Below are 23,099 nucleotides of genomic sequence, written 5' to 3'. Positions count from 1 at the left end.
TGTCCTGCCGTCCTCTGTGCTCCACCCACACGCTATTCTCGCTACAGTGGTGCCGAAACCCGGGAAACGGTGGAGCATCAGTCCTGCAGCCCCATGGAGTCCTCCCCGTTCGCGGACTTGGTCCACGCCCTCGCCACGGCTCAGCAAAGCCAGCACCAGGCACTCCGAAGCCCTGGTGCTGGCTCAACAGGAAGATCGAGAGGCATTCCGGCGTCTCCTCGCATCGGCGGGGTCCACCAGCACCCCGGCCGCGGGCCCATCTCCCCTCACCTTAACTAAGATGGGCCCGCAGGACGACCCCGAGGCTTTCATCACGTTGTTCGAACAGGTCGCAGAAGCCTCGGGGTGGCCGATGGAGCAGCGCGCGGCGCGCCTCCTCCCCCTCCTGACAGGAGAGGCGCAGCTGGCCGCACTACAGCTCCCCGCCGATCGCCGGCTGGCCTACGCCGACCTTCGCCGGGCTGTCCTCCAGCGCGTGGGGCGCACGCCGGAGCAGCAGCACCAGCGCTTCCGCGTGCTGCGGATGGAGGAAGTCGGCAGCCCATTCGCGTTCGGCCAGCAGCTCCGGGACACCTGCTGGCGGTGGCTGAGGGCCGTAGATCGTGATGCCGAGGGAATCATCGACCAGGTGGTGCTGGAACAGTTCATCGCCCGCTTACCAGCCGGACACGCGGAGTGGTTCCAGTGCCACCGCCCGGCGTCGCTGGATCAGGCCGTGGGACTGGCGGAGGATCATCTGGCAGCTGTTCCGGCGGCAGGACAACCACCGACATCGTCTTCTCTCTCCTCTTCTCTCTCTCTTTCTCTCCCCCCTCCTCCCGTGTCCCGTCCTCGCCCCATTCCCCCACCACGGAGGCGAGGGCCGGCTCCACCCCAGTCGGCCAGCCGCACCCGTGGTGCCCTCCCGTTTCTCCCTTCTGTGTCTGTCTCTCCCCCCCCTCAGGTGAGTGAGCCTCAGAACACAGCTGCAGAGGGAAGGCCTGGGCTGGTTTGCTGGCGCTGCGGGGAACCGGGCCACCTGCAGCAACAGTGTGCAGCAATGGAGGTGGGGGCGGTGGTGCGGATCCCCGACGCGCCAGAGGCTGCCCTCGATCGGGCCGGAGCGTATCGCATACCGGTAAGTGTACAAGGGACTACATATCAGGCGTTGGTGGATTCAGGCTGCAATCAGACCTCAATCCGCCAAAGCCTGGTGCAAGACGAGGCATTGGGGGGAGCACAAGGGGTGAAGGTGTTGTGTGTGCATGGGGATGTTCACAGCTACCCGTTGGTGTCGGTCCACATATATTTCAGAGGGGAAAAATCAATAGTGAAGGCGGCGGTTAATCCTCGCCTTACCCACTCTTTGATCTTGGGGACTGATTGGCCGGGATTTCGGGGTTTGATGGCACGCCTAGTAAAGAGTGGGTCCTGCCGGTTGATGGGGGAGGGTCCCGGTGTCGCTTTGGCTGGAGCGGCGGTCGCAGAGCCGTCTACGTCATCTCCGCGACAGAGTGAGGAGCCCCCGGCCCCTCCTCTTTCTATTGGGGAATCCCTCGCGGATTTCCCACTGGAACAATCGCAAGACAAGACTCTGCGACACGCGTTTGACCAAGTGAGAGTAATCGATGGTCAAACGCTCCAGCCGAACGCCACCCCGCCCTTCCCCTATTTTTCTATTTTGAAGGATAGGTTATACCGAGTGACGCAGGACACTCAGACAAAAGAGCGGGTCACCCAGTTGTTAATTCCAAAGAGCCGCCGGGAATTGGTATTCCAGGCGGCTCACTTTAATCCCATGGCGGGACACCTCGGGCAGGATAAGACACTCGCCCGGATAATGGCCCGATTCTATTGGCCGGGGATTCACGGCGACGTCCGTAAGTGGTGTACGGTGTGCCGCGAATGCCAGTTAGTAAATCCAGCGGCCATTCCAAAAGCGCCCTTGCACCCCTTACCATTAATCGAGACCCCGTTCGAAAGAATTGGGATGGATCTCATCGGGCCATTAGACCGGTCAACACGTGGGTACCGCTTTATATTGGTTCTGGTGGACTATGCAATGCGATACCCGGAAGCGGTGCCTCTTCACAATATCTCAGCACGCAGTATTGCAGAGGCCCTCTTCCACGTCATCTCCCGGGTTGGAATCCCGAAAGAGATTCTGACTGACCAGGGCACCTCGTTTATGTCACGAACACTGAGCGAACTGTATGGGCTACTGGGTATTAAGCCGATCCGCACCAGCGTTTATCACCCACAGACGGACGGTTTAGTTGAACGGTTCAATCGCACCCTCAAGAATATTATCAAAAAATTCGTAAGTGAGGACGCACATAACTGGGATAAGTGGCTCGAACCCTTGCTGTTTGCAGTGCGAGAGGTCCCCCAAGCCTCCACGGGGTTCTCCCCATTTGAATTATTATATGGGCGTAAGCCGCGCGGCATCTTGGATGTACTGCGGGAAAATTGGGAGGAGGGACCTTCACAGAGCAAAAACGAAATTCAGTACGTTATGGATCTGCGCGCAAAACTCCACACGCTCACCCACCTAACTCAGGAGAATTTGCGCCAGGCCCAGGAATGGCAAACACGCCTGTACAACAAGGGCACGCGCCTTAGAGAGTTCACTCCGGGAGATAAGGTACTCGTCCTGTTGCCCACGTCGAGCTCCAAATTAATCGCCAAGTGGCAAGGACCCTTTGAGGTCACACGGCGAGTTGGGGACGTCGACTATGAGGTTAGGCGAACGGACAGGGAGGGGGCGCTACAGATCTACCACCTCAATCTGTTAAAACTCTGGAATGAGGAGGTCCCCGTGGCGTTGGTGTCGGTAGTTCCGGAGAAGGCGGAGCTGGGGCCGGAGGTCCAAAAAGGGACATTGGCATCTCGTACCTCTCCGGTCCCCTGTGGAGACCACCTCTCCCCGACCCAACTCACGGAGGTCGCCCAGTTGCAGGCCGAGTTTTCGGATGTATTCTCGCCCCTGCCCGGTCGCACTAACCTCATAGAACACCACATAGAGACGCCCCCGGGGGTGGTAGTGCGGAGCCGTCCTTATAGATTACCCGAACACAAAAAAAAGGTAGTTCGGGAAGAACTTCAGGCCATGCTCGAAATGGGCATCGTCGAGGAGTCCCACAGTGACTGGAGCAGCCTGGTGGTCTTAGTTCCTAAGGCCGACGGCTCGGTCCGGTTCTGTGTGGACTATAGAAAAGTCAACACGGTGTCTAAATTCGACGCGTACCCAATGCCTCGTATCGATGAGCTGCTCGATCGACTAGGCACGGCTCGCTTTTACTCAACACTGGATTTGACGAAGGGATATTGGCAGATCCCCTTGACTCCATTATCCCGGGAGAAAACGGCCTTTTCCACACCGTTCGGCTTACACCAGTTCGTCACACTTCCGTTTGGGCTGTTTGGGGCGCCCGCTACGTTTCAGCGGCTGATGGACCGGGTCCTCCGGCCCCACGCCACCTACGCGGCTGCGTACCTAGACGACATCATTATTTATAGTAATGACTGGCAGCGGCACCTGCAACACCTGAGGGCCGTCCTTAGGTCGCTGAGGCGGGCGGGGCTCACTGCCAACCCGAAGAAGTGTGCGATTGGGCGGGTGGAAGTATGGTATCTGGGCTTCCACTTGGGTAACGGGCAGGTGCGTCCCCAAATTAATAAGACAGCAGCGATTGCGGCCTGCCCGAGACCCAAGACCAAAAAGGGGGTGAGACAGTTCCTGGGGCTGGCTGGCTATTATCGTAGGTTTATACCTAATTATTTGGACGTCACCAGCCCGCTGACTGACCTCACTAAAAAGGGGGTGCCAGATCCGGTCCAGTGGACGGAGCAGTGCCAGCGGGCTTTCTCTGAGGTAAAGGCTGCACTGTGTGGGGGGCCACTTTTGCACTCCCCTGACTTCTCTCTCCCTTTTTTGTTACAGACGGATGCGTCGGACAGAGGGCTGGGGGCCGTTTTGTCCCAGCAGGTGGGGGGAGAGGACCGCCCAGTGTTATACATCAGCCGGAAGCTGTCAGTGCGTGAGGGGCGCTACAGTACTATCGAGAAAGAGTGCCTGGCCATCAAGTGGGCGGTCCTTGCCCTCCGTTACTACCTGCTGGGGCGCTCTTTCACCCTCTGTTCGGACCACGCGCCCCTCCAGTGGCTCCACCGCATGAAGGATGCCAACGCACGGATCACCCGTTGGTATCTGGCGCGCCAACCTTTCAACTTCAAGGTGGTCCACAGGCCGGGGGCGCAGATGGTCGTGGCGGACTTCCTCTCCCGTCAAGGGGGGGGGGAGTCGGCTGCGGGCCGGACGGGCGCCCGGCCTGAGTCGGGCGGTGGGGGTATGTGGCAGCGGGGGAGTGGTCAAGCGCCGGTCTGTGACAGGAGGGCGGAGTTGGGGAAGGTAAGTGGCAGAATCGCTTCACCTGAGTGTAATTAACCTGTGTTTTGTGTGTGTTCTCCCCAGTAAACCGCCCTACTTAAGGAGGGAAAGGGAGAGCGGAAGGGGGCTTCTTCGCCGGCAGAGCCGACAGTGTGTGTGTGTGTGTGTGTGTGTGTGTGTGTGTGTGTGTCTCTGCCTGCTTAGTTTAAAATATTGCTAGACTGAAAAGTTCAGCAATAAAGCCTTGTGAGAACCTTGATCTCTGTCCTGCCGTCCTCTGTGCTCCACCCACACGCTATTCTCGCTACACTGAAAAATCTCCAAGTCCGTTTCTCTCAATGTATTGACAATGTGTCTGAAATGTTTCTCTGGCCGAACACGAACATTCCGAGAGAAAGCAGGAATGGCTACTGTGGTCATGCAGTCCATTTAATACACAACATTAAGGGATTAACATATCAGGTAGCCTATATTTGTACGGATAATAAAGAAACATTCAGAGAACAGCAGAAACCATCTATTACAATGTAGTCACAGCCTTAGCAGGGCTCGACATTAGCACTTGCCCGATGGCCCGGCGGTGTTTTTTACATCTTTTGGGCCAGTTCGGGCCACTAAATTTGGCCAAACAGTGGCCCGGGCGGGCCAGTACATTTTCGATACCAATTAACAAATTTTATTACTCATATTTTACCCAGAATTGTGAAGAAATTGTTCGTAAAATGCACCTTTTCGATACGAGGTCCGCCATCTTTGTTTTCGTCACGCTCCGCTCCTCCGCAGGAGTGTGTCGTCTTCGTGCATCTTCGGCGCTGTTCAGAAGCGTCATTTTGGCAGGAAAATATCATCTTGTAGAAGAAGACAGTTGTGGCAAGGAGACCATAAGAACGGTGAAATTCAAATAGAAATATGTTCAAACTCCATGCTCCCTAACCTGGCCAAAGGTCAGGTCAACAGTTTAAATGCGATCGTGCATAAATTAACTATCAGGTGTTAACGAATGGCTTCATTTTGAACTCAGCAGCCAATCAGAGCATGCGACATCATGCTCGGTTTACAACGTGCCAAATCGTCAGCATTTCAACACACGCGCTTTAGCTTCAGATGGTGTAAAATCGTTCAGACTTTGTATATTAATATCCATTTCAGGATACACTGCTAAGAAATATGGCTACATGTGTATCAACTTTTAGTGATCAAAGAATGAAGTATAAATGTTGGTTGCTATGACTGAAATAGAAGAACAGATAAAATAATGTGGTAAATTAGATCTGATCCCATATATTATATTATTCAAATATCCAAAGATGATGAAATCTATCAAAATAGCCAAACTAGGTCTACATTAGTTCATTACAACAAAAATAACTATTCTGACCCTCTCTGGTACAACCAGACCATGCTAAACCCAGTATACCCCCAGTTGCTCGGGTATCTGCTGTTGCCATGGCAACGGTTTATGCAAATGAGCTGAATTTGCAAAAATGTACTACTAGTTCCCCCAAGGACATATCCTGAAAATTTGGTGTTTATATCTTGTCTTATTAAAAAAAATACAACATTTCACCCCTTTTTGGCTCACCTGAGCATGCCTGTTAATAAGCTAATTAACAGGTAATTAGGGTTATAAATCACCCCCGAGCAGGTAAGGCTTTGCAAAAATCTCACTAGATTATTTCCCAAAGTCCACCCTTTCAGGAAATGTATGGTTTGTCAGTGATTCTCATGATATTTTATTAATTAAGAAATAAAACTTCTTCATGGGCAATAAAAATGCCCATTTAAATCCAGCATGATAAAGGTTAGTATGCCACCCTCACCTTTCATCCAGACTTGGGACTGGCCTGTGTGTGCCTTGTGGCTATTATAAAAAGGTGTATTTAAAAAGTTCATTGTACTTCTATTTCTATTAGAATATCTATAGTGGAGAGAATTCAATATCTACAATGTTGAGAATATATGAGCCAAAGTTGAAACCATGACAAAAAAGGAAAATATGTCTCCATCACACAGGGTGGGTTACAGGCAAAGCTTATTCTATAAACAAGTTAGTTGCATGGTGAGGCAAAACTTAGCTTATTCTAAAACTTATACAAACAATTGTTAATGTAAAACAGTAATCAACAGCATGTGTTAAACGAACAGAGAACAAGAACAAAGGAAATTTTTAAATGTAACTAAGAAATTGATAGAACAAGAAATGCAAACAATAAAATATCAATGTGAACAAACAAAGATTTACTAATGTTAGCAAAATATGAATAATCTTAATTTCATTAATTTCACCTTAAAATGCACCAGAATGCACGAATATGAATTGGAAAATCAATTTTCTGGGGGAAGGCCCCCGGACCCCCCTCTTTGTGCAAGCACCTGTGGTGCTTGCAGCGGCTGCCTGTGGCAGCCATGGTTTGGGTACCGCGCGCATTCGGGCCAGTAACTTTTCAATTCCACTGGCCCAATGGGCCACCAGTGGTAAATGCTTAATGTCTAGGCCTGCTTAGTATGCTACATTGATGTAGAGGCATTGCTCTAATGCAAGGACCAGGCTGAATTTGACCACAATAAAGCATAAACGTTGTTGACATCTCCAGGTCAAACAACTTATATTAAAGCGCCTTATTTCTTCTAATACTGCTGTTTCTGCCCAACGAAAGAAACGAGTACCGACATTGAAGGCTGGAATATGCTTTGATAATCCTGACTGCTAGCCCTGATGGAGTTCCCATTAGCAAGGCTCATGAACACTGATAAAGGGAAAGGACAGACCATTCGCTAAAAGGCTCTCTCTAGTAAATGATTCTTACCTTTTCAGAAGAATTTGCGGTGGTAGTAGTCTGCTAGACCACACACATTACTTCTACTTATAGTATAATTACTACATGCTACGTGAGCAATATTGGCTCATGAAAGCCTGCAGAAAGAAAAGATGGTGGCAACCGTTGCATTTTCAAATAGACCACGATAGATTCTAGAACCCTAGCTAGCAGCTACCCACTCCCCATTCCCGCCTTTATTCAAAACCATAGTCTAATGGCATAGACTAGCTATACATGCTCAAAACGCATTTCATTTGGCATAAAAGAAAATAGTGGGAATATTAGGATGCCTGTACATGATGTAGTATATATATGCTATGTATGCTACAGATTCTACTCATTAGCGTTTATGGTTGATAATCAACCATAAACGCTAATGAGTAGCCTATAGCTCAAACACAAAGTTTGCTGTATGCCTAGTTTAAACAGCTTAAACCTCTACCCTCTTAGCTAGCCAACCTATTTAAAACGTTCTTGGAAATATAATCAACCTCACAATTATATATTCTTACCTTTTTAAGACATGATATTTTCGCGGCTGGGAAAGAACGCAAGATGTCCGCTGTCCAAACTGATGAAGCCCAATGAAACCGGATGTGGAAAGTCACTCTCACAATGTGTTAAGCAGTTAACTCTTAGAAACAACACCATCCATAGAGCTTTTTGAGCACTTCCAGTGTTAAACTAACGCCACAATCAACACCCAGTGACTCCGGTTAACTCCGGAATAATTAACCCCAGTAAAATTAACTCAAAACAACACTTCCAATTTTGCTGTGCAGCCTGACACAAAATATTTGTAGGCATCCAAACTCTTATACGCTTTCAGATCAATACCTGTGTATGGCGATGGGTTTTTAACGACATAGGTATACAGATCATGTGGGCCAAAGTCAGGTAAAGATGAGGGCTTCGTGTACTTCCGAACGTCAGTGAACAATCCTGGTGGAAGCAGGTAAACGTCGTTCTCTAAGCCTGCTAACCTCAATTTTTGCAAATACCTCTCCCTCTGCTCGCCCTGTAAATGCCCTATGTTGCTGGATAGTGAAGGTGTTTTCTGCATCTCGCTCCTTTTTCTTTTATGTTTTTCATTTGTCGTCTTCCTTGCATTCAAACCGATTCGAACCGAAGTCCACTTCATGTCCCAAATGGCGGTCGCGTTTACGAAGGTCACGTGAGCGGGAAGGGTCAATAGACGTGCCTTGACAAACATGGCTGTTTCTTGTTTCTGGTTCCCCTTATGTGATTGGCATCCATTTTAGCCAATATTACTCATGCTCTGGTTTAAAAGGACATGCGGATTGGCCACTTTCAAACTGAACACAGGTGCCTAGGCTCCTGCATAAGAGAACACTACTGAGTCATTGTTTTAGCCACCGCTCTCCCTGTCTGGTGTAGAAGGTAATAACAGCACAATAATATAGGTTTTGGATAAATAACAGTAATATAGGTTTTGGATATGTCTAAAGCTACCATATGAAAATTGTTGTGAAACACTTGCAAACCTTTGCCTATCTGCTTCAAAATTCATACACATTCTGTCAAGATGTTGAATCAGGAAATGTTTAGTTTGCTAGGCATCTCAAAATCCAGTTCTACACTCCATATTAAAAAAAAAAGTATTTATTATTCTTATGACTTTTTTTCTTTCTGCTCCAAAACTGAATCTAAAATGAACATAATAAAACATCTTAAGTGACTGTAGTTGATGGCCCAAGTGTATTCTTTAATTTAAGCCATGAATGAGTATTCTGCAATGTGTAGAACCATAGATACTCTAGGTTTGGCTGTTTCAAAAAATATAGGCAAAATGATCAATTTTACTCATCTGCATGAAGGGTTAATGTTGAATGATATATACCTATGTTATATACTAATTTCAGCAAAATGATGCCAAGCTGTCTTCTGCATGTATTACCGTACAACTGCATGGCTCAGTAGTAAAAGACCGAGTGCTAAACTTACCTGCCGATGGCCCAAACCTGTCACCCACTGAAAACATTTGGTGCATTATGAAATCCAAAATGTGACAAAGGAGACTACAAACTGTTAAGCAACTGAAATCCTATGTCAGGCAAGAATGGGGACAACATTTCACTTTGAACACTTCAGCAATTGATTTCCTCAGTTCCCAAACATTTACAGAGTGTTAGTAAAAGTCGAGGTGATATGATACAGTCGTGAATGACCAAAGATCTGCTCACAGACGATGGGATGCCTTTCATCTCCCAGCTCACAAATGATGTCTGTGGGCTGTTTGCAGGCAAATCAGACTCAGACATCAGTCTATCACACCCAGATAAATAAGCTGGCAGATATTTTCTTTTAGATATGCCAAAGTTTACTTTAAACTGATTTGTTTACGAGGCGCCTCACAGCAAGAAGGTTCTGGGTTTGAACCCAGCAGCCGGTGAGGGCCTTTCTGTGTGGAGTTTGCATATTCTCCCTGTGTCTGCGCGGGTTTCCTCCGGGTGCTCCGGTTTCCCCCACAGTCCAAAGACATGCAGGTTAGGCTAATTGGTGGCTCTAAATTGACCATAGGTGTGAGTGTGAGTGTGAATGGTTGTTTGTCTCTGTGTCAGCCCTGCGATAACCTGGCAACTTATCCAGGGTGTACCCCACCTCTCGCCCATAGTCAGCTGGGATAGGCTCCAGCTTGCCTGCAACCCTGTAGAACAGGATAAGCAGCTACAGATAATGGATGGATGGATGGATGGATGGATGGATGGATGGATGGATGGATGGATGGATGGATGATTTGAATCAACTGAGTTGTGGGATGAATCATGTTTCTGTCCTGCCTTTCCCCCATGTATTAACAAGAACAGATGTTTGTGCCATAGTAGTGAGGTGGGTTTTATCCTGGTTTGGGTGATATTAGAAAAGAGGTCTTGATTAGTTAAAATGTCATCATAATAAACATGTAGTAATGAGATGGCTATCAGTCACATACAGAAGGCTCTGCCTGTCAACATGGATCCAGCTGAGGTGCACAATCGCGAGACTGCTGTTTGCTTTGATGGGCAACTTCTCAGTAACCATGAGCAATATTTAAAATAAATAAATAAAAGAAAAAGAAAAAAAAAGGCTACCACCATAAATGAGCTTCTCTGAGTTGGAAAGATGGGAATGATGAGTACCAGCAATGCCACATTGGGCTTTTCATGTGAGTAACATTTGTTTGAGAAATGTTTGCCTAGTGCATGAGCTAGTGTTTTTAAATATCAGTATTCAGTGCCCTCTGCTGATTTCATGGAGACCATAGCAGATGCATTTTAAAAGTAGAGCATCATCCATCAGCAAGTACAATCATATTTTTTTTGTGAAGTTTATTTTGTCATGACATTTTTATTGGTTGGTTTGTTTGTTGATGCTTACATATAGTGGGGCCTATTAATATGAGAAGACATCACTTTTACCTTCCCAATTCTTAAAGAAAAATTACCTCTCACAAATTGTTAGTGCCAATGAGATAATTGTATTACATTCCTGATTATAAACATGTATGTTGCTGAATAGAAAATATATTTATGTGGGCGGAGATAATAAGACACAATTCTGATTATTTATCAGTTTAATTAGTTCGAATAAAAAATCCTTAAAAGATTTAATTAGATTTTTTTTAATATTGTTTAGTTGATTATATTGGACATTTATTTGATCAAGTTCAACATTCTTCAGCTGAAATGACAATGTATTTATTTACAGATTTGAACAACTTGTTTCTCAAAGTGATTTAGATGCTTTACCCATCATATTTTTCTTTGTGTTTAGGTCTGGTTTAAACAGAATGATATAACATTTAGGTGTAAATATACAGAATAGTACAGCAAAACTGGAGGCCAAAATAGCAAATATTTCTATAGCTACAGTAAATTTTCCAGGCGAGCTGACATAAGCTGGAATAAAGGTAATCCACACTGCACAGAATATGAGTAAGCTGAATGTGATGAATTTAGCTTCATTAAAATTATCTGGCAACTTTCTAGCTAGAAAAGCTAAAACAAAGCACAAGAAAGAAAGAAGTCCTATATAACCTAGCACAGCCCAGAAACCGATAGCTAAGCCCAAGTTACATTTTAATATGATCTTTTCCTTGTAGTAGTTCATGTTCTTGTTGGGGAAAGGAGGAGAAACTGTTAACCAAATTACACAAATAAGGACTTGTATGAGAGTGAATGCAAGTACACTGAGTCTCTGCTGTAGAGGCCCAAACCATTTCATGGCATTGCTGCCTGGAAGTGTAGCCCTGAAGGCCACTAAAACCACAGTTGTTTTCCCTAGAACACAGGAGATGCAGAGGACAAAGGTGATCCCAAATGCTATGTGGTGCAGCATGCAGGACCACTGAGAGGGCTCTCCAATGAAAGTAAGTGAACAGAGGAAACACAGAGTCAACAGCAGCAGGAAGCTCAGCTCTGAGATTTTGGCCTTCACTATGGGGCTGTCCTTTTCTATTAGAAATAAAATAGCTACTAACACAGTTATTATAGCTCCCACCAAAGTAAAGAGGACCAATACTATTCCCATAACCATAAATGACAATGTATTTGTTTACAGATTTGAACAACTTGTTTCTCAAAGTGATTTAGATGCTTTACCCATCATATTTTTCTTTGTGTTTAGTTCAGGTTTAAACAGAATGATATAACATTTAGGTGTAAATATACAGAATAGTAGAGCAAAACTGGAGGCCAAAATAGCAAATATTTCTACAGCTACAGTAAATTTTCCAGGCGAGCTGACATAAGCTGGAATAAAGGTAATCCACACAGCACAGAATATGAGTAAGCTGAATGTGATGAATTTAGCTTCATTAAAATTATCTGGCAACTTTCTAGCTAGAAAAGCTAAAACAAAGCACAAGAAAGAAAGAAGTCCAATATAACCTAGCACAGCCCAGAAACCTATAGCTGAGCCCAAGTTACATTCTAATATGATCTTTTCTTTGTAGTAATTCATGTTCTTTTTGGGGAAAGGAGGAGAAACTGTTAACCAAATTACACAAATAAGGACTTGTATGAGAGTGAATGCAAGTACACTGAGTCTCTGCTGTAGAGGCCCAAACCATTTCATGACATTGCTGCCTGGAAGTGTAGCCCTGAAAGCCACTAATACCACAATTGTTTTCCCTAGAACACAGGAGATGCAGAGGACAAAGGTGATCCCAAATGCTGTGTGGCGCAGCATGCAGGACCACTGAGAGGGCCGTCCAATGAAAGTAAGTGAACAGAGGAAACACAGAGTCAGGGAGAACAGCAGCAGGAAGCTCAGCTCTGAGTTGTTGGCCTTAACTATGGGGCTGTCCTTTTCTATTAGAAATAAAATAGCTACTAACACAGTTATTATAGCTCCCACCAAAGAAAAAAGGACCAATACTATCCCCATAACCTCTGTAAATGAAAGAAACTCTATAACCTTTAACACACATTTATCTCTGACAGCATTAGACCAAAATTCTTCTGGACACTGCTCACAGTTATTTGAATCTGCAAAATAATCATGGTTATTATCATTAGGAAGGAAAATAAAATACCTTCATGGTTTTATTTATTAATACCATTGTTGAGGAACTGTATTCTAAATAATAAAATGAGGATACACAATGTATAATTCACAACTCGTCTTTGAAACTTGGTCAAGCTGAAATTACCTGTCTGGTTACTGATCTCTCCCTCTGCACATGGTATACAGTCATAGCAGCAGACAGGCTTTCCTTTCTGTGCAGCTTTCCTGGTTCCTGGAGGACAGCTCTCACTGCACACAGACCTTGGCTTCTAATATGAACAATATATCATGGCTACAACATTTTGAATTATAAGGTTTTAGCAGACAATTTTATGCAGCTGTTAAGACAGAATTGTTTGTTTACAAATGAAATCCAAGCAGCTTTACAGCTTTGGGCTTTTTACATTGATGCATAATATTAATTTAAAATGTTTCATGTATATTCCAGGATGTGCAATATAAGCAGAATTTTATACAGGGCCTGATATATCCATCCATTTTGCTGACTTCAGGCAAAAGAATAGCCATCCATACTCACATTCACACCCACGGGCAATTTAGAGTAGCCATTTGACCTAATCTGCAATTCTTTGGACCATGGGAAGAAACCCATGCAGGCACAGGGAGAACATGCTAGCTCCCATGTGTGGTGCCCAGGTCTGATTTAATAAAAAAAAAAAAAAAAAAATTATATATATATATATATATATATATATATATATATATATATATATATATATATATATATATATATATATATATATATATAAGTTTACATTATATTTCATTAATAAACAATGCATGTACCTCTGTTTTCTCTCCAGCCCAGACTATGTCTTTATCATTTAGGACAAATTGTTGTCCAGTTGGCAGAGAGGCATCATAATAGCCCACAACCTTTAACAGCACTTCTTCATTGTACCCTTGTTGCCAGTTCACAACTTCATACTTTGGAGTTGTTGCCCCAGTGCTGTCAAACCAAATCCGGTCTCCTGCTTTGGTGGTAAAATTTACCCTTTTTAGAGATTCAACAACCTTTAAACAAACAAACAAACAAACAAATAAATAAATAAACAACTATGACAAAATCAGCCATGGAAATAGCTTGCATTCCTTTTATTCTTTCTCTTACCTGCCATGATTGTATTGTTTTGTTTTTCTCACAACTCTGGTTTTCTGTGCATCCCAACAGGTTGTGGAGAGAATGTGCCACAGCATAAACTGCATTGTAGACATTATTTACATATCTCAATTCTGATACATCCTTACTGTAATTTTTAAATTGAATAATATCTTCATATTTGCTGCAGTTGTTTTCAGGTTGAGAAACGTTTCCTTCTGTTTGCAAGCAAGGAAATGCCGTTTGCCAAAATCCATTAACAACATAGTCATCAAAACCATCAAACTTCAGTTTTCCCACATCAAAACCAATGGCTCCAGCCAAGACCTTGTAATTTGCTGGTGATACTAAACCGCCAGCAGAAATCCATGCAACACCAATCATCTGGTATCCAGTAAGATTGTTTAGAATAAGCTGTTCTATTAGGAAGTTCATATCAAAGTAGGCAAGAAATAATATAATTACTTTGGCTGTGCCTTTCTTAATAATATCAGCCACTTTAATCATTTTGGCAGGATGTGACCGGTCAAACTTCTCAGAGTACTCAACACATATTCCCTCCTTTTTGGCTGCATTCAGAAAAATGGCCATTCCGTTGTTACCATAGTCATTATCACTGTGCACAGCTCCCACCCAAGACCAGCCAAAGTGCTTGACCAGATATGCCAGTGCTCTACCCTGGTAGTAGTCACTTGGTATGGTCCTAAAGAAAGAAGGGTACTCTTTTCTGTTGCTCAAACAGTCACATGTGGCAGCATGACTTATCTGAGGACAGAAAGACAGTTTAAAAAAAAATAAATCATGCCTGTTTTGGTGCATCCTACACCAAATGTCTTTTTTATTTGTTTGTTTATTTTAAATAAATGTGTGTACTTGGTCCTTGCAAGAAAAATTAGATGGAGCTTGTTTTAACACAGAAAATAACAACTAACATCAAACTGAAGACCACAAAAGAAAATTTATAATTTGTGGAAAACAATGATTATTATCGATTATATACACTAAATGCAAAAGTGCAATCATGTAAATGATGCTGATCATAAGAATAACATTCATTCAGTTAGTTTCACCACTCTGACCTGGTCAGGTTTGTGGTGGACAGAGAGCGAATCCTGGAAACACTGGGCATAAGGCAAACATGTGACACATTCATGCACTCTTTTAAACATAAGGGCAATTTAGTGTTGCCAATCTGTCAATATGCATGTTAATACACAGTTACTGGAAACTGGGGAACCCAGAAGACACCCATGCAAACACTGAGAGAGTATGCAAAACTCTGCACAGACAGTAAGCTGAGCAGAGTATTGAACCCAGCTTCCTGGGGCTGTGATGTGCCAATGATAACTACTGAGCCACCCATAATCATAACATACATTGCTCAAAAACAAGTAGATATCCAAGATAAACATGCACATTTAATGGAATATTGAACATAATTACTATACTTAACCTCTTTAATAGAACTGAGTCTTAAAGTAATATTGAGTTTCTCTTACTTTTTGAGGCTAAAGAGACTCATATCAGAGGATTGATGATAAGTAAATAGATTAAAAATAAACATAAAATGGCTTAAATGCAGACACTTCTCTCGACATGAAGATAATCATCTCATGCATATTTCAAGTGTGTTCTGTGACTGTTAAATAAATGATTCCAAAATTATTCTTAAAATCATTGAGCCTTACCACTGGGATCTTAAAAGGCCCTGTAGCTCTTGTGAGTGCTATAGTAGGAGTAGACTCTGACTCCCCTATGATGGCTTGTACTACTGCTTCTCCAGAGCAGGCATCATCCGCTGTTATGTCCCGACCATTCATCCAAGCCATGGCAGCCTTCATAGATAACAAACTTGAAAGACAATTGTCATAAATCTTGTAACCAACTGAGATATTCGGGAGCAAGCTGTTGCTTCTGTTGATTTCAGCAATTGCAAAAGTCATGGTCTGAGCAAGGCGGAATTCCCTGAGGTCCATTCTACAAGTATAAATAAAAAATTGTATGAAATTTACTTTTTTAATCTCATCTCATCTCATTATCTCTAGCCGCTTTATCCTTCTACAGGGTCGCAGGGAAGCTGGAGCCTATCCCAGCTGACTACGGGCGAAAGGTGGGGTACACCCTGGACAAGTTGCCAGGTCATCACAGGGCTGACACATAGACACAGACAACCATTCACACTCACATTCACACCTATGGTCAATTTAGAGTCACCAGTTAACCTAACCTGCATGTCTTTGGACTGTGGGGGAAACCGGAGCACCCGGAGGAAACCCATGCGGACACAGGGAGAACATGCAAACTCTGCACAGAAAGGCCCTCACCGGCCACGGGGCTCGAACCCGGACCTTCTTGCTGTGAGGTGACAGCGCTAACCACTACACCACCGTGCTGCCCTACTTTTTTAATATAAAATGAAAACTAGAAGGATTGTAATAGACAAATGCAGATTATTATAATGCAGATAAATACAGATTCCCCAAAATGATCACAGTGTTAACATTTCCACTACAACAAACCTAATGCAGATTAAAGGTTGAGGTTTTACAGTATATGTCAGTGACTGCATCTGTGTTCCACGATGTATTGAAAAAATAGCTCCAATTATCACATCTCCGTCTTTGGATAACAGAGGATTTTCTGGGTCTTCCAGAATGTGGCAGTTTTCTCCATTTGTCAGGCTAAGAGAAAGGAATAGTACAAGGAATAACATTACAAAGTCCATCCAGTGGTTTTGCTCGAGCACTCCTCAAACCATATAGTCTTCATATATTTATAGACAGGATCTGAGTGTTCTGGGTGTGACTGTTCACTCTGGACAAATCAGAGAGGTGGTGAGATTTATAATGTCATTAAGGATGCTACCTGAAACTCTCAACTCTCAGTTATATCTGGTTTAATTAATTCAACAAAGACCACACAAATTATTTACAGCCACTATTACTGGTCTTGCCTGTGCCAATCTGTTTGCATTGTTCTACTTGCATCATGTTTTCACTGACCAGTGGGGAAATAGATGGTGCTCCTCTTTGGAGAGGAGACAGCTAGTAGCAAGTATACATTGTAGAGGAAAACCTAATTTTTAGATTTTCCTTATGCTTTTTGTGATCTTTAGAAAGGTAAGCTTCAGAGACACTGTGTAGGGGAAAAATATATTTTTTAGAGAACTCATGCATCTTAGATAATTAGAAGGTCAGATACTGTGTCTCATGTTTAAATAAGATGAAGAATGCTGTTTGTGTTCTATTTTCTTGGTTAGTAAAACATGTGTACATGCTGAGGCAGTGTTTTATGATAGAGGAGTGCTAAGACAGGACACCCTGAGATTAAGAAGGTATCTGTTGTGCTATTATGCTATTTTGACAAGTATATAATGCTGGGTGTGGAAAGGCAGAGTGCTCTTCTCCAGGTGAAATTCTTTCATTCAAGAAAGCCCCCTTGCAAGTGGTATACTTTGAATTCATCTTCTCAATAAATTCATATTTCTGTTTGTTTCTTCCTAACAGCCTGGCATTTTATTACACTTTTCCACCACAACATACATATAAATCAATTCAAAAATCAATTTATTTGTATAGTGCTTTTAATAATTGACATTGTCGCAAAGCAGATTTACAGGAAAAAAAAATAAATTATGCGGCTGGGATGAGAATCAGCACCTCCAAGTCTGAGGCCATGGTTCTCGACCAGAAAAGGGTGGCTTGCCCTCTCCAGGTTGGTGGAGAAGTCCTGCCTCAAGTGGAGGAGTTTAAGTATCTCGGGATCTTGTTCATGAGTGAGGGAAGGATGGAGCTTGAGATCGACAGGCGGACCGGTGCAGCCTCTGCAGTGATGCAGTCGCTTTACCGGTCCGTCTTGGTGAAGAAGGAGCTGAGCCAAAAGGCGAAGCTCTCGATTTACTGGTCGATCTACATTCCGACTCTCACCTATGGTCATGAGCTTTGGGTAATGACTGAAAGAACAAGATCGCGGATACAAGCGGCCGAAATGAGTTTCCTTCGCAGGGTGGCTGGGCGCTCCCTTAGAGATAGGGTGGGAAGCACAGTCACTCGGGAGGAGCTCGGAGTAGAGCCGCTGCTCCTCCACATCGAGAGGAATCAGCTGAGGTGGCTCGGGCATCTCTTTCGGATGCCTCCTGGACGCCTCCCTGGGGAGGTGTTCCAGGCATGTCCCCCCGGGAGGAAGCCCTGGTGAAGACCCAGGACACGCTGGAGGGACTATGTCTCACGGCTGGCCTGGGAACGCCTCGGTGTTCTTCCCGAGGAGCTGGCTGAGGTGTCTGTGGAAAGGGAAGTTTGGGCTTCCATGCTCAGACTGCTGCCTCCGTGACCTGGCCCCAGATAAAGCGGATGAAGATGAGACAAGAAAAATATAAATTTTAAACATCTGACTTAAGCAAGTCTGAAGTGATAGTCGCAAGAACAAACTCCCTGAGATGATCAAAGAAACCTTGAGAGGAACCAAACTCAAATGGAACCCATCCTCATTTGGTTGATAAAAAAATAGCATGATTTATAAATAACTCCCTTCTACAAATGTGCCCTCTTTGGTCAAAAAAAGCAATTATTTAACCAGAAAATTCATTATCGTTAGGACATGTAGTCTATTTTGTTGAAGTTCATTGATGGAGACTTGAGTGCAAAACTGTTAATGACAGCTGCAGTCCTAATATGCTATCATGAGAATTGTAGTCCTAAACCATTGTAGCAAAACTATAAGTGTCCAGAACCATCTTCTAAGTGTACCTTCAGGCTGTCCTGAAGGTACACTTAAAAGATGGTTCTAGACACTTACGATGCTTGCCGATAGACAGATGTTTACGATTATGATCATATAGGAACTCCCATATGGCCTTTCATTTGGCACCATTTGGCACATGAGGGCACCCTGGGACATAACGTGGCCAGCCACTCCACTGTCAACAAGTGTTGCCAGGCAAAACAAACCTCACCCGGCAGTACTTATTTTATACCTATCTGTTGATAATGGTAATATTTCTCAATCATCAGCTGTCAGGTTATAGTCCTATAAAAATCCATGACCATGGGGCCATCCTTCACAGGAGTAAAGCGATGGGAACATCAGCCAAAAGTAGGGCATCAGGATGGATCAGGGGCTGTACATATAATAATAATAATAATAATAATAATAATAATAATAATAATAATAATAATTTCAATTTATATAGTGCCTTTCACAAACCCAAGGACGCTTTACACAGGAGTTACCAAAAAAAAGCCAAACTAGGAAGAGTAGTGTGAGGTAAAGAGAAAAGTTTTCAAGTTAGCTTTGAAGGAAGAGAGAGTGGAACAGTCACGAAGTGATTGTGGTAACGAGTTCCAAAGTTTAGTAGCAGCAACACTGAATGATCTGCCACCCATACATGCCAGTTTAAAATGTGGGACAGTCAGAAGTCCACAGACAGAAGATCTGAGGGAGTGGGAGGGACAGTACAAGTGAATTAGCTCACAGAGATAGGAAGGGGCGAAACTATGAAGAGCTTTATAGGTTAAAAGTAAGATTTTGTATTTAATCCAAGAAATAACTGGCAACCAATGCAGTTGCTGTAAAACAGGAGTAATGTGAGCAGTGCGCTTGGTGAGTGTGAGGACTCTAGCTGCTGAGTTTTGGATGTACTGGAGGCAATTGAGCAATGTGGCAGGGAGACCATAAAAGAGAGAATTGAAATAGTCAAGATGAGAAAAAATAAATGCATTGACCAACAGTTTGGCATCAGTTTCCAAGAGAAGAGGGTGGAGACGTGCAATATTGCGGAGGTGAAAGAAAGCATTCTAGTAATTAGTTTAAAATGGGGTTCAAACGTAAGGGTGGAGTCAAAGAGAACTCCAAGGTTTTTTATAACTTGGGAAGGACTAATAGACACACCATCAACATCAACATCAATAGTGAAACTGGAGAAGTTCAGAACCTGTCTTTTGGTACCTACTAATAGAACCTCCGTTTTGCTAGCATTAAGTTTAAGGCAGTTCTTATGCAACCATTGTTTAAGGTCAGTGATGCAAGTCCTTAGCAGCTGAACAGAGGCTATGGAAGGGGTAATAGTGTTGTAGATTTGAATGTCATCATTATAACAATGAAAGTTAAGACCATGGTTATAAATAATCTGGCCTATAGGAGAAATATATAATATAAAAAGAAGGGGACCAAGGACAGAACCCTGAGGCACACCTTGAGCAACAGTAACAGTGGATGATTTATGAACACCAATAGAGATGAACTGTTGCCTGTTTACTAGATATGGCTGAAACCAGGCTAAAGCTAAGCCAGTAATATCAAAAGAAGAGAGTCTGGAAATGAGTCTCTCATGATGTACAGTGTCAAAGGCAGCTGTGAGGTCCAAGAGAACAAGGACATTGAGATGACCAGCATCAGTTGAGAGCAGGAGGTCATGAACAACTCTTCAGAGAGCAGATTCAGTGCTATGCAGATTGCGAAAGCCTGACTGAAAGGGTTCATAGAGATCATTATGAGTAAGGAAAGTATGAAGCTGAGAGGCTACAAATCGCTCCATTACTTTAGCTAGGAAAGGGAGATTTGAAATAGATCTGTAATTGGACAGTGAAAAAGAATCTAGACCAGGTTTCTTTAGTATTGGTGTAACAGAAGCAATTTTGAGGCAGATGGGAACAGTGCCTAAAGCAAAACACTGATATGAGCAATATAAGGGGAGATAGCAGATACACAGGATTTAAGAAGTGCAGTGGGTGCAGGGTCCAGCACACATGAGAAGGAGGAGGACTTAGTCATAATTTCTGATACTTTAGAAGAATCAACAGGAGAGAAAGCAGAGAGACAGCAGTCAGCTTTATGAGAAAAAGCTACATATGGGGCCATCCTCACAGGAACAGAGAACTCCAGCCAGAAGTAGGGCATCAAAATGGATCAGGCAGGTCCAGAGAGCAGGAGAGGCCAGCATCACTGCTATCTCAGGAGTGACATGTGTACCTTGACAGAGAGAGTGAGACAGAGCAAAAGAGTGAGAGACAGAGAGAGAGAGAGAGAGAGAGAGAGAGAGAGAGAGAGAGAGAGAGAGAGTGTTAGGTAACCCCATTTTCAACTAATGTTGAAGAACAGTGTACATTGTGCATTGAGTGCAAGCAGGGACTCCACCAAGACTAACTATGACAGCATAACTAAAAGGAAGAGCCAGAAGGTAATGCAGACATGAGGGCACCCTGGGACATAACGTGGCCAGCCACTCCACTGTCAACAAATGTTGCCAGGCAAAACAAACCTCGTCCGGCAGTACTTATTTTATACCTATCTGTTGATAATGGTAATATTTCTCAATCATCAGCTGTCAGATTCTAATCCTATGAAAATCCATGACCTTGAGCTTGACATTTCAAAGTCATTCAAGGTCAAAGGTCATGGCAGCAAATGAAAGCCCATATGGGACTTCTTATATGTTGATAATGGTAAACAGATGGCTATCATGAACTATTTTAAAGTTAAAGCCCTTTGAAAACCCATGATCTTCAGTTTGACCTTTCAAGTTCACTCAAGGTCAAAGATCATGGTGCCAAATAAAAGCCCATATGACACTTCCTATAAGTTGATAATGGTAAATATCTGTCTATCATCAACCGTTTTCAAGTTACAGCCCTCTGAAAATCCATGACCTTGAGTTTGACCTTTCAAGGTCACTCAAGGTCAAATATTATGGTGCCAAATGAAAGGCCATATAGGAGTTCCTATATGCTCTCATAATAGTAAACATCTATCTATCTATCGGCAACCGTTTTTGAGTTATAATGGAAAATATGTTATTTTGACCGAAAGATTGACCTTTCCAGTGACCTTGACCTTCACCTTGACCCAATTACCCCCAAAATTTAATCAGATAATCTACGGACCATTGCCCACCTACCCTGAAAATTTGAAGTCAATCGGTGCAACCTTCTAGACGCTAGATTGTTAACAGACAGACACACAAACAAACTGCACTGATTACCTTACCCTGCTTACTCCACTGCAGGTGAGGTAATAAACCTGAGTGAACATGTGAGAGTGGGAGGGTGATAGCATTCATACATCCCAGTTATTGAAACAATCTATGCCTGAAAACCCTCCAGATCTGCTCTTTTACCCAATAAGAAGCTATTAACAAAAGGCTTGACTAAACAAATATGTTGTCAGCCTTTACTTAAACACTGAGGCTGTGTCTGAGTCCTAAACATGACTTGGAAGGCTGTTCCATATCTGTGGGGCTTTGTAAGAAAAAGGCTCTGCTCCCTGCTGTAGCCTACACTATAAGAGGTAGCAACAAGTAGTCTACACCTTTTGATCGAAGTAGGCATGGCAGGTCATAAAAATAAAAATAAAAAAAACACAGAAGTTCACTCAAGTACATATCTCTGCTTCCTGGATGTGAGCACAAAATCTTTACTCTGCCTTCTGGTTTGGGGAGAACCTTGTCTCTCTGCTTCCTGACTGTGAGGAAGAGATCTTCACCCTGCATCCTGGCGTCAAGGATGATGTCATTCCGTCTGCTGAATCCATCCATGAAATTGAGTCCATGGCTGAATCCATGCCTGAATTTGAGTCAAAGCCAATGCCTGAGTCCTTAACTATGCTTAGGCCTGAGTCAATGCCTAAGTCTGAGTCTCTGTTTGAATCTGAGCCCATGCCCGAGTCCATGCATATGCCAAACTCCAAGCTTAAATCTGTGTTCAGGTCCATGTCCATGGTTGAATCAATGTCTGAGCTTATGCCCATGCTGCTACACAAGAATCTGGTTCTCTGTGTACTGCTCTGCTTAAGAAAATGCCTACCTCAGGAATCAGGAACCTTGGTGGATATTTTATTTAGAGGGATGGATCCACTGTTTTTTTGCAGCTTAGGCACTTTGGGAGGAGCACCTTTTGGAAGGGGCTCTGTCATGGATTCCCTCTTACAGCACAGCACGTTCCCCATAAACCTGAAGTCTCGCAGCATGATGACAAGTACTTCCACATGGCTCTGTTTATGTTTCTGTGAACATGTGTTTGTTTTGGTTTCGGTTTAGTCTCCTCCCTTGTCTTGTTATTGGTTAGTTTCCTTTTGTGTCATTATCACCTGCACCTGTTTCCATTTTCCCCTTTGATTACCTGCTTATTAAAAACCCGGTTTATGTCAGTTTCTTTGTTTTGTGTTAATTTTACTCTCAGTTCCATGTCCATGCCTGATTCTAGTCCTTGTTTCTTGTTTATTTTGTTTTGTTTTATGCCTCAATTTTTGTTTATTAAAGTTTTGATCCACACATGCAGATGCTTCCATGCCT

At 43.7% G+C, this 23,099-nt stretch overlaps 1 protein-coding gene across 1 annotated transcript; it reads right to left on the bottom strand.

The window, feature by feature from the left end:
• Positions 1-11,766: 11,766 nt before the first annotated feature.
• LOC132888358 (extracellular calcium-sensing receptor-like) lies at positions 11,767-16,529 on the bottom strand. Its single transcript, XM_060924415.1, has 6 exons — positions 16,336-16,529; positions 15,505-15,793; positions 13,829-14,581; positions 13,504-13,731; positions 12,842-12,965; positions 11,767-12,677 (listed from the first exon to the last, which is right to left on the bottom strand). The coding sequence occupies exons 1-6, from the start codon at positions 16,527-16,529 to the stop codon at positions 11,767-11,769; spliced, it is 2,499 nt and encodes an 832-aa protein (XP_060780398.1).
• Positions 16,530-23,099: the final 6,570 nt, after the last annotated feature.

Source organism: Neoarius graeffei, chromosome 6 (assembly GCF_027579695.1).
Source record: "Neoarius graeffei isolate fNeoGra1 chromosome 6, fNeoGra1.pri, whole genome shotgun sequence".
In the NCBI taxonomy this organism is placed as follows: domain Eukaryota; kingdom Metazoa; phylum Chordata; class Actinopteri; order Siluriformes; family Ariidae; genus Neoarius; species Neoarius graeffei.
The sequence above is the reverse complement of the archived record's forward strand: the minus strand, read 5'-3'. Positions and strand labels throughout refer to the sequence as shown.

Bases quoted from the DNA above. Each gene is read 5' to 3' on its own strand.
- LOC132888358 (XM_060924415.1), bottom strand. From the start codon at position 16,529: ATGTTATTCCTTGTACTATTCCTTTCTCTTAGCCTGACAAATGGAGAA. The intron at 15,794-16,335 runs GTTTGTTGTAGT...TTATACTTGTAG, and splicing joins CAACCTTTAATCTGCATTAG to AATGGACCTCAGGGAATTCC. The intron at 12,678-12,841 runs GTAATTTCAGCT...ATTATTTTGCAG, and splicing joins AGAGATCAGTAACCAGACAG to ATTCAAATAACTGTGAGCAG.